This window comes from Triturus cristatus, chromosome 1_2 (assembly GCF_964204655.1).
Source record: "Triturus cristatus chromosome 1_2, aTriCri1.1, whole genome shotgun sequence".
Taxonomy (NCBI): domain Eukaryota; kingdom Metazoa; phylum Chordata; class Amphibia; order Caudata; family Salamandridae; genus Triturus; species Triturus cristatus.
Genome location: NC_140580.1, coordinates 654166612 through 654179794, shown reverse-complemented (window position 1 = coordinate 654179794; position 13183 = coordinate 654166612). Strand labels below are relative to the sequence as shown.

The 13183-nt window shown below is 44.1% G+C and overlaps 1 protein-coding gene across 3 annotated transcripts in view; it reads left to right on the top strand.

The window, feature by feature from the left end:
• The window catches only part of IGSF21 (immunoglobin superfamily member 21), a 1330939-nt gene that overhangs the window by 828301 nt on the left and 489455 nt on the right, over positions 1-13183 (top strand). For all 3 annotated transcript variants that reach the window (XM_085608163.1, XM_085608171.1, XM_085608177.1), the window contains exon 4: positions 10087-10205. In XM_085608163.1, the coding sequence (XP_085464289.1) occupies positions 10087-10205 (119 nt within the window). The remainder of the gene's footprint in view (positions 1-10086; positions 10206-13183) is intronic.

Genomic DNA, 13183 nt, shown 5'->3' with positions numbered 1-13183 from the left:
CCTTTGAGACATAACCAGGGACAAAAATACCCAAACTATTGAACCATCTGCAAAACCCATTAAGTTCCTTTTTCATCCCCAAGAAATTACCCAAGACTCACTGAATTGGATTTTTAAAGTCAAAGTCTCAAGCTGTATTTATTCCCCACAAAACACATTATAAATTAACAAACAACAGCTCATGATATGTTTTTACATTATTGCATTCATGCCTTCATTTACAGAATCTAGATATCAAATCACCTAACCAATGCAATTGTGGGGAGTCTTGGTTGATCACCTTGCTGGCTCTTCAGCATCATTCATTCACTTTTTTAAAGATATATTACATCGTGTAATGCTTCACTAATCAACACTTCTTAAAAATACCCACACATCGCCACCACGTGGTGGTTTTTCATATATATGTGCTGGTGTTTATAAATAAGTGGTATTGCAGAGCACTGGAAAACACCAGCACAAATTAAGCACTGCCCACTACCCTGTCCAAGGTAGCCCAGGCTAACTGGTTAGCTGAGCAGTTAGTTAAAACCAACCATGCCATAGACAACCCTAAGTAGGTATTACCGGCCTGGGCAATCGGGCCATCACTTGAACACCTGGCGCAAGCACCATTCCCCCACATCCCCAGTGCAGTATGATGAAGTACCAGTGAAGGGCCTAGGGACAATCACTTAAGCACCCACCCTCAAACCCACCTGACCACTGCTGTACCACTGCCCTTGCATGTGGTGGAATTGAAGCTGAATCCAGAATCTGCCTGACTTTTGGCAATATGATTGCAAAGTGTCTATCTGATTTGTGGCCAACCATGAGGTTAACCTGCCAAATATGACAATATGCATAAGCAAACCTTAACCTTAAGAAACTAAAACCAAAATAAATACAACTGAAAACAAGATAATAGCACAAACGTACAGTTATGCAGACACCAACCAACCTTTCCAAATCCTATCCATTTGGGATGGGAGGATTGGAACACAAGAACGTAGTGATGCTCAAATGATGAGGGCAAGGTGCTGCAGGTCTGGATTGGTTGCAAGGTCACCAGAGAAGTGGAAATGTGTTGACTAGCTTAAATGTTGGTTACCTGGTGCTTCTTCAGACCACCCACCAGCCCCATGTACCCCCTCCAATCATGTATTGGAGAGACGGTTTCCTTTGGACCTGCACATTCCCTCCCCTCCCTGGCCCCCACGGAAATCTAAAAAAGGCCACAACACATGCCGTTGGCCACCCCCACTGTCTGTGGAAGCCACACCAATTTCTTAGGCACCACTATGCTTGAGGCCCTCTTAAAACATCACACTAATTTTTGGTCAAGCCTAGAACATACATACCCAGAACTCTGGTTCCTAGTTCAGCAGTTTGGCTACTGGATTGCATAGTCCCCTTGATAACAGGAACCACGGGCCACCCTGATGCAAGCTCAGGGTACTAGTTGGCTAGCCATTGGCTAAAAATTGGAAGTGATTCGACATTCAAGCCATCTCTCTTTAGCCGCTATTCCGGATGCTGACCCCCTGAGCAGCACCGTGCATTCGACTATTGGTTATTACGCAGTCCGAGCACACGCCTGTGGCTCCACTCCCGTAAATCCCTCCAATTTCTTTACTTGAGTTATCTTAGGCACTTATATACAGGCATGCTAATATAATGTCCTGAAGATGATCCACCCATTGCTCACTTGGATCGAAACGCCGTCGATACCTTAAAACGCATCATGCACTAAATGTGATGTCATTATTAACTGTGTAGAGACGTTACTTGCGATTTGTTTCTTAACATTCATAATACTTGTCAAAACAAACCATAAGCATTGCCTGAGCCTTGCTTAAATGTTCTCCCTATTTTATGTTTGTATGTTTGTGTAGTAGGATGCAGGCTTGTGTCCCACTTTTCAGTATTTGTGTTTGTTTATATCCAAAAAACTTGCTGATAAATTAAATATTGAACCTCTGTCCGGCTGGATAAGTTAACCAATACAGCACTGATTGGGTCTGTGTTCATTTGTAACTTCCTATCCCTACCTCCCTAGGGACCATTGTAGCACAAAATAATTGATTCCCGAGGTCCCTGGCTGACTTTACTTGTGTCCCCTTGTTGTTTGAAAAGATCTCTCTTTAGAGAGCATTTAGGAGGAAAGTTTGGGAAGAACGTTGTTACTGATTTGCGGTCCCTTCTGATACTAATGTAACTCATAATATACTACATAGTTTTTTATGACCCCATAGATTCCTTCCAAGTCTGTGGAGGTGGTCCTGGGGACCCTTCAGAGGAGGGCTGATTGATGAGGTTGATTGATGATGTTTCAACGCCAGCTGCTCTGGCCACTGGGTCACATCTTAACTCTTGTTGGTATTCTCTCTTCTCTGACTTGTGAACTCCCTTGAAGCCCTTACGTGCGTTGAACGATTCTTCCTGAGGAGCAATGTCATGGCGCTGCAGACACTGATGTCCTATTCAGTAAGCCTCTGCCCAGAGCTGATGAATCCTGGCTCAGGTGCAATTGATTTAACACTGACAAATCCCCACTGGACACACAGCCGGGAGCCTCCGGCAGAGCAAGAAATTTCTCCTGGGAATTGGAGACATTGATGAACTTTTTCTTCTGTTCTCTGAAGAACCAGTGAACTGTGGCAGCTCCGGAGAGTCCATGAACACACAGAAAAAGTGGAGCCAGGAAGAGAGAACCCCCTGCACTCTGAAGACCATCTGAGATTACGACTTTCAAACACAGGCAATTCTTGATATTCAGCATTCTTCCTTGAGACACACTCACTGCTCTGTCAATGCATCTCCATCCCGACCCGCAGCACAACCTCTTACTCCAGTATTCGTGACCCACCACAGACACTCGGTAAACTTCCCTCCAAACCTCCTGCATCACTACTAAACCTGTACAAAGAGAAACACACAGCTCTGCTGGTGCACCTCAATCCTGCCATGGCGCACCTCTGATATTCTTATTCTGTGACCCAGGCACTGAGTAGTGCTTTGTTCAAGGCACCCAATCTAACCTGCAACACCCCTCCAAAACCATGATCTTTAGATAGCTCTGCCAATACACTTCAAACCTCATCTGAGGTACCTCATTCTGCCACCCTTTAAACAGTGGGGCCAGTGTACAATTCTGAAACTAGTATTTCACAGCACCCCTTGCTGTTCCAATACTTAGAGGCAGGACTGGACAGGACTTTTATTCCAATGGGCATTTCCCCGGTGGGCAGGAGTCCTTGGAGGCATGTTTTGAATGCCGAGGGCTGCTCCTAGTGCCTATTCCAATTTCTCAGCCCCCCAGGGTAAATGCATATGCAAACACAACGTGGTATAAAGGAATAGATATGGAGATTACTTTTGTATAGAGCACACTTAGTTACTCTATCTCTAGTTTATTAATCTAGAAGGATTTTATCAAAACATTTTAACATTTCTACATCAAGAATGACATAGGATCAAGAAGGGAACAACAACTCAAAAATACAAATATACACATAAATTATACATACGCAAGTTCCTAACATACAAAAGAAAACAAGCAACTTATACATACAAGTTAACCCCTAGAAAAGCACAAATAATTTCTACTAGTGTCCTCCAAATAATTTTAGGACGGACCACTGGGAGATAGTCCAGGAAGTACGCTGCGACTCAATCAGTTAGTGTCGGACCTTCTCAGCGTACTTGACAGTGAGTTTCCAAATTTTGCTTAATTTCTGTGACTCCTCCTTCAAAAAAAGGGTCTACGCAATCGCGTTTCGGCCTTACACTTTCCTCGGCCTCCTCAGGACAGGGTTAATGCAATAACTGTACACATGGTAAGGGCGGTGGACGTCCGGACGCTTGTGTGATGGGGTCGTCCGGATCCCTGGAGACCCATTAAATGACGGGCCTTCCTCGCAAGCAAGTCCCTCCTTGTAAAGCTACGTGTAGAAAACTTCCGTTTAATCTTTTAGTCTGGTCCACAACTTTAGGGAAAATCCGACTAGTTATCAGGGTCCAGCACCAATGCTTGAAACTCCCAAAGACGCCGGTCAGCGTGTCAAGGGTAAATGCAGCAAGAACAGAAAAGCTTCAAGAGAGGGGAAAGGGACGGAGGGAAGAGTTAGAGAGAAATCAATCAGATAGAGAGGAGAGAAGGAGAGAAATAATGAATAGATGAAAAGAGAGAGAATACACACAGAGACTAAGGGGATCGGGCTGGTTTGAGCAGTTCTGCCAGGCACAGGTGTGGCGCAGCGGCCAGAGTGGCTGACTCCGGAGCACGGGGTTCACAGTTCAATCGCCGGCAGCAGCTCAGCTCAGCATCATGTGAAGGGGTGATATGTTGGCGCTTTACAAATAGGAATCATTATAGGGCAGCTTCTGGTTCCGCCAGTTCCGCCCTGCTTAAACGAACACAATCTACCAAAGTACTTCACGCGTAGTCTGTGAATTATGGGTAAGCAATGATTTCAAACACTGCTAACATTCAGTCCATTTTGAACAAGAAGGACCAAGCCATTGAAATGCGAATGGTAGCAAAAGAGGCTATCAGAGGATCAATAATGCACAGCTTCTATTGAGGAGGAAAACATTGTAGTCTGTGCCAAGTAGGACCTTTTTGTTCAGTAACACACTGTGTAGCGTTTAAGCACAGTTCCAATGCAATCAGCTTACTATAACTTCTCACTTCAGGCACTCATGTGATCCCTCTTAAGGTAGCTTGAGCTGTTTGTGTGCACCATTAGTTTTTCTTCTACTTTCGTGTGGATACATATGTCCTTTCCAAAACTTCACTTCATCAAGGTTCAAAGCGCAGCACAATGTGAGTATGAACAGAGTGCGAGCTGCTAGTATTTGCGCAATCTGTGATTTTGTGCTATTTTTCAGCACAAAATGCCTCCTCACACCAAAAAGGATGCATTTAACGCTAAAAATAAAGCTCCAGGCAGGTTTGCAGCTTGCATATGTTCACATAATTTTGCTGTATTTCACGTACTTATGTAGACGGAATTTATCTTAATGTCTGCAGATCTCTCGGCGCGAGCAGCATGCTGGTCACACATGGACACTTGCACACATTGTAGGTACTACTGAAGAACACTAGTGCTCTGTTCCCTTTGTCTGCCTGTCATGACCCATGACCCTTGCCCCCACCCTGGATGTTGGGGCCATCCCTCACCTTCCACTTCCAGCCTCTAGCTGTGTCCCCTGTGGAGTCTAAGTTCCATACCATGTTGTCAGAGATACATCAATCTCGCATACTAGCAGCTTGGCGTGGTCACCATAGAGATTAGTTGTGAGGGTGGCACACGCCGTGCCACCAAACCTCTTAGTGGCAGATGATGTGGACTTCCAAACTGAAGGTTGAGGCTGGAGAGCAAGCCAAGAATTCATCTGTGAGACGGACCCCCATATGGTCACACTGGCTTTCGGGCAGACCAATGCTCCCATATTTCCTGGTGCACTCCTCCATGTAATAGGAGCAAAATATACCCATGTACTTCCCAAGTCAACCGTTCACACTCACTCTTTCTGTGGAAATGAGGACCCTGCAGGTTAAGATATCCAGCGGCGGAAACTTGACGTCCCAATGTGCCCATGTGCCAATGGAATACTTGGGGTATATTTTGCTGCCACCATCCATGACGACGTCCTAGATTCATTTGCTGGGGTGACTGGAGTAGACTGTGACGCTGATTCTATGTAGCGTGTACATTTCTTCTAATTGTCCATGCCAAATGCCTTTGCACATACTGTATGAGCAGATTTTGGTGGTATTCTCTTTATTGTGTAAGAACTGAGCACAGGTCATGTGCTTTCTGTGGAAAAATGTGTTATTGGGTTTCTTTTTCTGAGTAGAATCGAGCAGTCCAATTCTACTGTTTTTGTTCCATTTTGTTGAATTGATTTGTTAAGATCTCTCTTTGGCTAGGGTGTAGATTGTGTCTTTGACCTGAGAATTGCACACGATGGATCCTGCTGTATGAAGGTATAAAAAAAATAGTTTTAGGGTAGGAGTAGGGCAATAGTGGAGTCTCCTAAATATTTATATGGGGGGGTGGTATTTAGCTGGAGGTCAAATGAGAATGGGAAGGTGCCACTTTTAATGGAAGCATGCCTTGTGCCAGATGATGTTTTATACATATAATGTGAGTTCCCAGATGCTTTGAAAAACCCATTCTCCACCCCCACCCCCACCATTACCAGTTATATGATTTTTCTGCTGTGAGAAGACTCAAGAGCGACCCGTTGAACTTCAACATGTCTGTAGATGGGTCCTACCACTATTTATCCGTTAATTTCTGGAATAGGCCTGAATACAAAGAGGAAATTTAGAATAGGACTGTGCAAAATGTTAATTGCGCTAGCATAATTTGAGGATTTTCGTGTTATGCTTATTGTGCAAAACTCACATAATTACACCATTTCTTTATTTAGTGTTCGAGTGTTACATAGCTCTAACGCGACACAAAGGTATCAGAGCCATTACACCACTTAATTTAATAATCTGCCATTTGCTGAAAAAAAAAATAGCTTTAACACCCTGGAACAACAGAACAGGAGAGGCTGTTGTGTTCCATGCTTTTTGTTTGCACTATTTCTTCACTGCGAAATGTACCTTGTGTCAAATATTGACATAACAGCGCTTTTTGCACTAAACAAAAAGTGCTAAATGACGGATTTGAATTTCACGTAACTATGCATAATGTTTGCCAAAATTTTGCATAATTACACAAGAGCAAAATAAATGAATTTTGCGCACCTTGAGTCAGTGCAATCAAAATTCAGATTAACTGGATTGTGCCCTATAAACTAATACGCTCTCATATATTTTAAATGTGCTATTTCACATCTGAATTTGTGCAGTAAAAATAGTTAAACGGAGGGAGGGTGCCCATTGTTTTCATGTCTTAACTGTGTGTTACTCCACAATCCAATCAGCACTGGCATTTTTGCCATGAATCGCACAAGTTTTTGCAAACGAAACCGGCAAATAACAAGAGTTCAGTGAAAAGTATCCCTAAACTCTGTGATCCAGGGTTGCAATGAGCTGTTGCTCAGCACAAAAAGATGTGATGTGGAAAACCAGATTAAAGCTCCTAAAAGCTAGCAAAAACATGCAGAGCAAAACAAATACAGAAAGAAGGTGCTCTACAATTTCAACTGAAGAAAATCTGTGTGCGTCTGTGTGTGCACGCAGGCACATGCGCAGGGGAGTGCCCAACCATTGCTACCTGTAATTAGTGTCAAAAGTTTGGGACTGTGTTAGTGTTAAGGGACAAAATATGGGCTGTGGGTAGCTACACATAACCAAATCTTATCAAAGCTAGTAGTTATTGCTCTTTTATCGGAAAACGGTTGTTTTTTGTTTAGTTTTGTCTGGTAAGACGGTGTAGTGCCCTTGAAATGAGTAACGTGTGCTTTGTAGTTATTATGAGGGTGATGTATGCTTCCTGGACAAAGGCAGTACACTTGTGGTAAATGTGGGTGTGTTTTGTGTAGAAGGGGGCTGCTCTTGTTATGTGAGGGTTGTTACCTAAATGCCCTGTTCAGTGAGAGTTGCTGACCAGACATTTCTTTAGCTATCCTACTGCCCTCGGATGTGTTATTATTGAGCCATGTTCTAATGGAGCCAAAATGCCCTGCCCTATAAAGGCCCTTCGCCAGTGCACCCTTGTCACTGGCTCCTATCTCGAGTACAGCTTCTCCTCCAGTATAGAGACTATGAACATGTGGATGGGGTTGGCCCCCTCCACCCCCTGTACCGTGCGTCCCTACCCAATGCACAACGCTGTTTCACAACAAAGCGCACAGTCCCTACAGCACCAGGCGTCCATCGCTCCGCCTCCGTTTCCGGCTTCCTTTCCATCGCCATCACTCCCTGCATAACAGTCCCTGTAGACCTCTTGCTTGTCCCTCTGCCTATTTATTTATTTAGCTATTTCGAAATGTATTGTGAGTTTACATAGTGATATATGTCTCCTTTCAGTTACTTTAGAGCACTAAAAGAGCTAAATATACAAAGTAAATGAAGGAGTAAGAAAAAAGCAAATTTGAAGTCCTGTCGTTAAAAGAAAAAAAAATGTACCTAACCGGGTCTCGCGCCGCCTCTCCTGGGCCGGGTCCCGCGTTTGCCGTTTTCCTGCTCAGGAACAGGCATTCTCCCTCCCCTCCCGTAAGCCAATCACAACGCTACAATGGCAGCGTTGTGATTGGTATGAACAGCTCCCAGCCGGGCGCCTGTAGGGAGGCCGTTTTCTCTATGTAGGCTCTATGCAGCCTACACAGAGAAAATGTAGAGTGCGAATGACTGATTTGGTCGACCTCAGAGGGCCGACCAAAGAGTCAGGGTACTCAGAGTGGTGAAAGCCACTCTTCCCCGACCCGCCCGCCCCCAACCAGGCATACCCTCCCGCCCGCCCCCAACCAGGCATACCCTGCCTTCTGCTTTCTCGCAGTGCGAGAAGCAGAACCATAAAATAGTATTTAAAATTCCATTTTTTGTTTCTGCTTCTCGCACTGCGAGAAAGCATTGGGGCGACACTACTCCGCCCTAATGGAGGAGCCGCCCCTGCATAGGACCGTGAAATTGATCCTTCTACTGAAAACCTGTGTACTGTTGGCAGGGTCTGACTGGGCTATAGGGCAATCAGCAGTTCCCAAAGGCGGGGTTTGACAGGTCAGAATGTGGGCTGTTTTTTTTTTTTGGCTGTTTTTTTTTTACTATGGGACTGTTTTATGGTCTGCTGGGTCGATTTTTAGTGTTCATTTGCCTGATATTAAATTAAACATTGGAACAGCAAGCTCATATCCATGCAATCTTCTATACTTGCAAAACACCCACACAGCATGTCTTCCCAAGTTGGAAGCTACAAACAAGGGCTGCTTTTTTAGAAATCTGATTAAACTAATAGGGACCGCTTTTATTTTGGTGTCCGGCCTATTTTCTGTCCCCGTCTCACCCTGCTGGTCCTTCATGACCCCAAGTCGATGTCCCTACTGACTTCCTTGTGCATAGTGAGTTGGCCCCTCCCTGTGTGATGCTGTCCCATTCGGTTCCAGGCCTCCCAGGCCTCAGAGTCGGGTCTTTAACCTAGCATAGTTGATGTCAGGCTCTCATAGTGCTGGAAGATGGGGAAACAGACCCCAGGAACCCTAAGGGGAGTCCAGTTCGGATTGCTGCACATGGCTGGGAGCTGGAAGTGCAGCTTGGGATCTCAGTCCCTGCACAGCTGAGATCGCTGCATAATGCAGGCGAGGAGATGGTGCAATTGACAAAGTCAACTTGCCCTCCACTTGACCGCGTGATACCTGTTCTCTGAGTTGTACTGAAGCTTAAAAAAACCTTATCACTGTGCCAGACCATAACAGTTGTAATTGCCAATGCTTGTTAAAAGGGATATGAGTCAGAACAAATAGGTTGGAACAGAGCTCTCCTAGAGCAACAATAATCACCAAAGCATGAACACACTGAGCACATTCACCTCAAGCCAGACTAATAAAGCACGAACAGCACCGAGGCACTACTGACCGGAAGCAAATGAGCTTGGGCGTAAACAAAAGGTTTCCATTGTGCACACCCACATGCACCACCTAAGCCTGCCAGCTTAGAGTGTATAATATTTGCAAAGTTATGAGCAGTGTTTTCGAATAGCATCTACGTTTTCTGTCGGAGAGCGAATCCCCTCCCAGATGACCACCATAAACTTGAGGGGAGGAGTGGCGGGTTGTCTGGGTGCTTCTTTCACCCAGTGATGTTTTGTGCAGGAGGAGGGCACTTTCCAGGGCAGTGCCCAAAAAGACTCCAAATTTCCTGAACTTGTCCAGAAAAATAATTTAAAAAAACAAGCCCTTCCTTCCTCCCTCCCACCCTCCTCTCCTCTCCTCTCCTTTCCTTTCCTTTCCTTTCCTTTCCTTTCCTTTCCTTTCCTTTCCTTTCCTTTCCTTTCCTTTCCTTTCCTTTCCTTTCCTTTCCTTTCCTTTCCTTTCCCCTTCCCTTTCCTTTCCTTTCCTTTCCTTCCCTTCCCTTTCCTTTCCTTTCCTTCCTCCCTCCTGATTGTCTCTCAGCGAGTCTGACCTGCGCCTCCTTTTCTCTTGCAGGCTTCCGGAAGTTCGAATATCAGACAACGGGCCCTATGAGTGCCACGTGGGCATCTATGACCGAGCCACTCGGGAGAAGGTGGTGCTAGCTTCTGACAACGTGGTGCTAAACGTCATGTGTAAGTCGTCTTCATTTTCAGTCTTGTTTTGGTTCATGTATGTTGTTATATGCCTGTATGAAGTATGGGAATTGGTATTTGGCAATGTGAAGCCCAAAATATGGAGCGCTGCAGAACTGTCTGATTGCTTATTAGTTAACCATACTTTTATGAACAGCTACTACCAACAAGGGTGGTTGGTACCCACTGGATCTACATTAGAGAATATAGATCCAGGAAGTACGAGAATATACCTATTGATATAGCGTATGCTGCCTCATTGCTTGAAGGCGCTGGCGTGCACTTTCAAATTGCTTCTAAGCGCTTGATCCTTTCTGCCTGGCAAAGTTGTTGGTTCAAAGTTTCTAACAATTAAAAGCCCCCTTGGCTGTGTGACATTGAGCGGGCTGACCTCCATCATTCACCCCTCAGCTGATGGGGCAAATCACAATATTTCTAGGGTTTTAATTGGCGGTGGGTGTCTTATTGGATTCTTTCGCCTGTTACACTTCCCATCGCAGGGATCAAGGCATGTCTTGGTGGAGTTTGCACCCTGTGACTTCCTTTCAGAGCGGGGTCGGGCTCCTTTCTGCTAAAGAGGTCCATTGAATAGATTTTGGTCTTCGCCAAAGAGTGCGCCTCCTGTTAGAGAACACCACAAACTTCAGAGTTTCCTCTCAGAAATGTCTACTGTTACAAGCACATCTACACAACCAGGTCCTAAGGACACCATGGGCCTAATTCACAAAGTCATTTAAGCAGTCAGCTTACGTCTATAGCCGAAAAGGGCTAATTGACCCCTCCAAAGGATACCTAGCAGGGGAAATGCATTTATTTCCATGTATTGTATGCCCTGACTTCACATGGTGGAGAATGGACTGGACAATTGGGGTTTTCCTTGAGGATTTGTTCTTCTCCCCATATTTTTGAGTATACGGAAAGTTCCCAAACTTCTCTTCGATCCTTTCCCACTATTGAAATTGACAGAAATTTGCTCCAACAAAGGCCTGGAGTAAATCCTCTTCCAGGGTGTGAAATGGAATGGAACCTCCACATTTGGTTGGTGTGTAAGGGGTGGGTTTCCTCCACGGGGTAAAATTTATTTTAAAAAAACAAAAGCTCCATTGCACACCCTCTGAACATTGTATATGCCCTGCATGCGAAAACGTGGTACACAACTTAACGCCTACCCTGTTGGTTTTGCCAATTATAAGGAAAAAAGTAGCAAAAAGGATTTGTTGTCTGTATTAAATGCATATAGGTGATGCAGAATTTAATGTGTTAACAGTGTGATGACGGAGTGTGCTATCAGATTTAAAATAGTCCCTCATGCGTCCTTCCTTCAGGTTGGAATGATACACCAAATAGTCAAGAGGTCAGAGTGTGATACTCCTCTGGGTGGAGCCAAAGGCCACTCTTTGCATATTTTAACTCATTGGTAACAGTACATCTTCCAGGCAGCTGTTGCAAACCTAATACTCACATTGCTTACTTGGTGATGTGTCGGAACAGCTGCAAATGGTGCAGCTTTCCCCGCTACCACTACAGAGTTATGTGAATAGAAAAAAAAGGTAAAACTGCACCCGTGTGCTGGAATACTTTCACAGGTGGAGATTTATGGTTCCCTTTGTGAATAATGATCAATATGATTATGTGCTTATGTCTAATAGATCCTTTTTGCAGGCTCTTAGATGAGCTTATCTCCTATAGCACATGCAAGAAAACGGAGAAAACCTGTCTACAAGGACACGAAAGCACATTTTCCCACATCCAATTATTTTTCCAAGGATGAACCTTGTGGTCACTTTTATGGTAACAGGGTGAGGCTCAAGCATTGTCTACAGAAGAGCGGAGAGAGCATGGATAATGCAGGACAAATTGAATAGTGAAAATTAAAATATCATACAAGAAATATTTGGAAATTCAGAAAGAAGTATAAATAACCTAGAAAACATACAGGAAGTGCTGAAGTGGCGTACTCTTAAGGGTTGACTGGTAGTTGATGAAGAAAAACGGTGTCCGCGCTGGTCCCGGACAAATTTTAAAAATGTAAACTAAAAATAGAAATTGGGTGGGCCTTAGGAGCTGTACTTGTAGTCCTATCAGGATTAGAAGTTAAGATGTAAGCATGGATACGTCAAGTTCAAGCAATCATTTGCAATTGTAAAGGGCAACGCCCCCTGTCTGTCAGGATGCTGGTGAGTTACGTAGGCCTGTGTGGAGATGTTCAGATCGCAGGCCAGGATGCAATGGAAAAACTGTGTATGTATGTATTGTATTGTAATTGTATTTATAAAGAGTGTACTACCCCTGATGAGGCCTCAAAGCGCTTTTTGGCAAGTAGCACGCTACTCCGGAACCCAAAAAGGATTAGTGGTGAATTAGTATAGTGAAATTTGAGTTAATTTGAGCAGTGGACATATGAGTCTGTTACTTGGATTGAAAAGGAGAATGGGGCATAGAAGAGGAAAGAGTTTAGAAAGTGTTTGTTGGGAGATCATAGTAGTAAGATGAGGTTCGGGATGAGTATAAGGAGAGATGGAGGAGGGACGAATCTCTAGGAATGGATTAGGGAGATCATAGTAGTAAAAAATGAGTTTTGAGATGAGTCAAAGGAGGGATAGTTAAGGGAAGAATTTCGAAGGGTCGTTTGGGAGATCATAGTATTAAAATGAGGTTAGGGGTGATCCAAGGAGAAATAGAGGAGGGAAAAGTCTAGAAAGGGGTATTTTGGAGATCATAGCATAGTAGAATGAGGTTTGGGATGAGTCAGAGAGAGGAGGTAGAGGATATATTGAGAGAGCTATAGGGTGAAATATAGGGTAGCGCATTGAAGAGAGTCAGCTTTTGTTTTTTACAGTAGGAGTAAAGTAATAAATATATGGACACATAAGTACATATTATTATACATATTTATATCAAGAAATACACATATCTAGATACATACATATATTAAAATTAAATGTTTATATATACAGGGATATGCTGTACATTTGTGT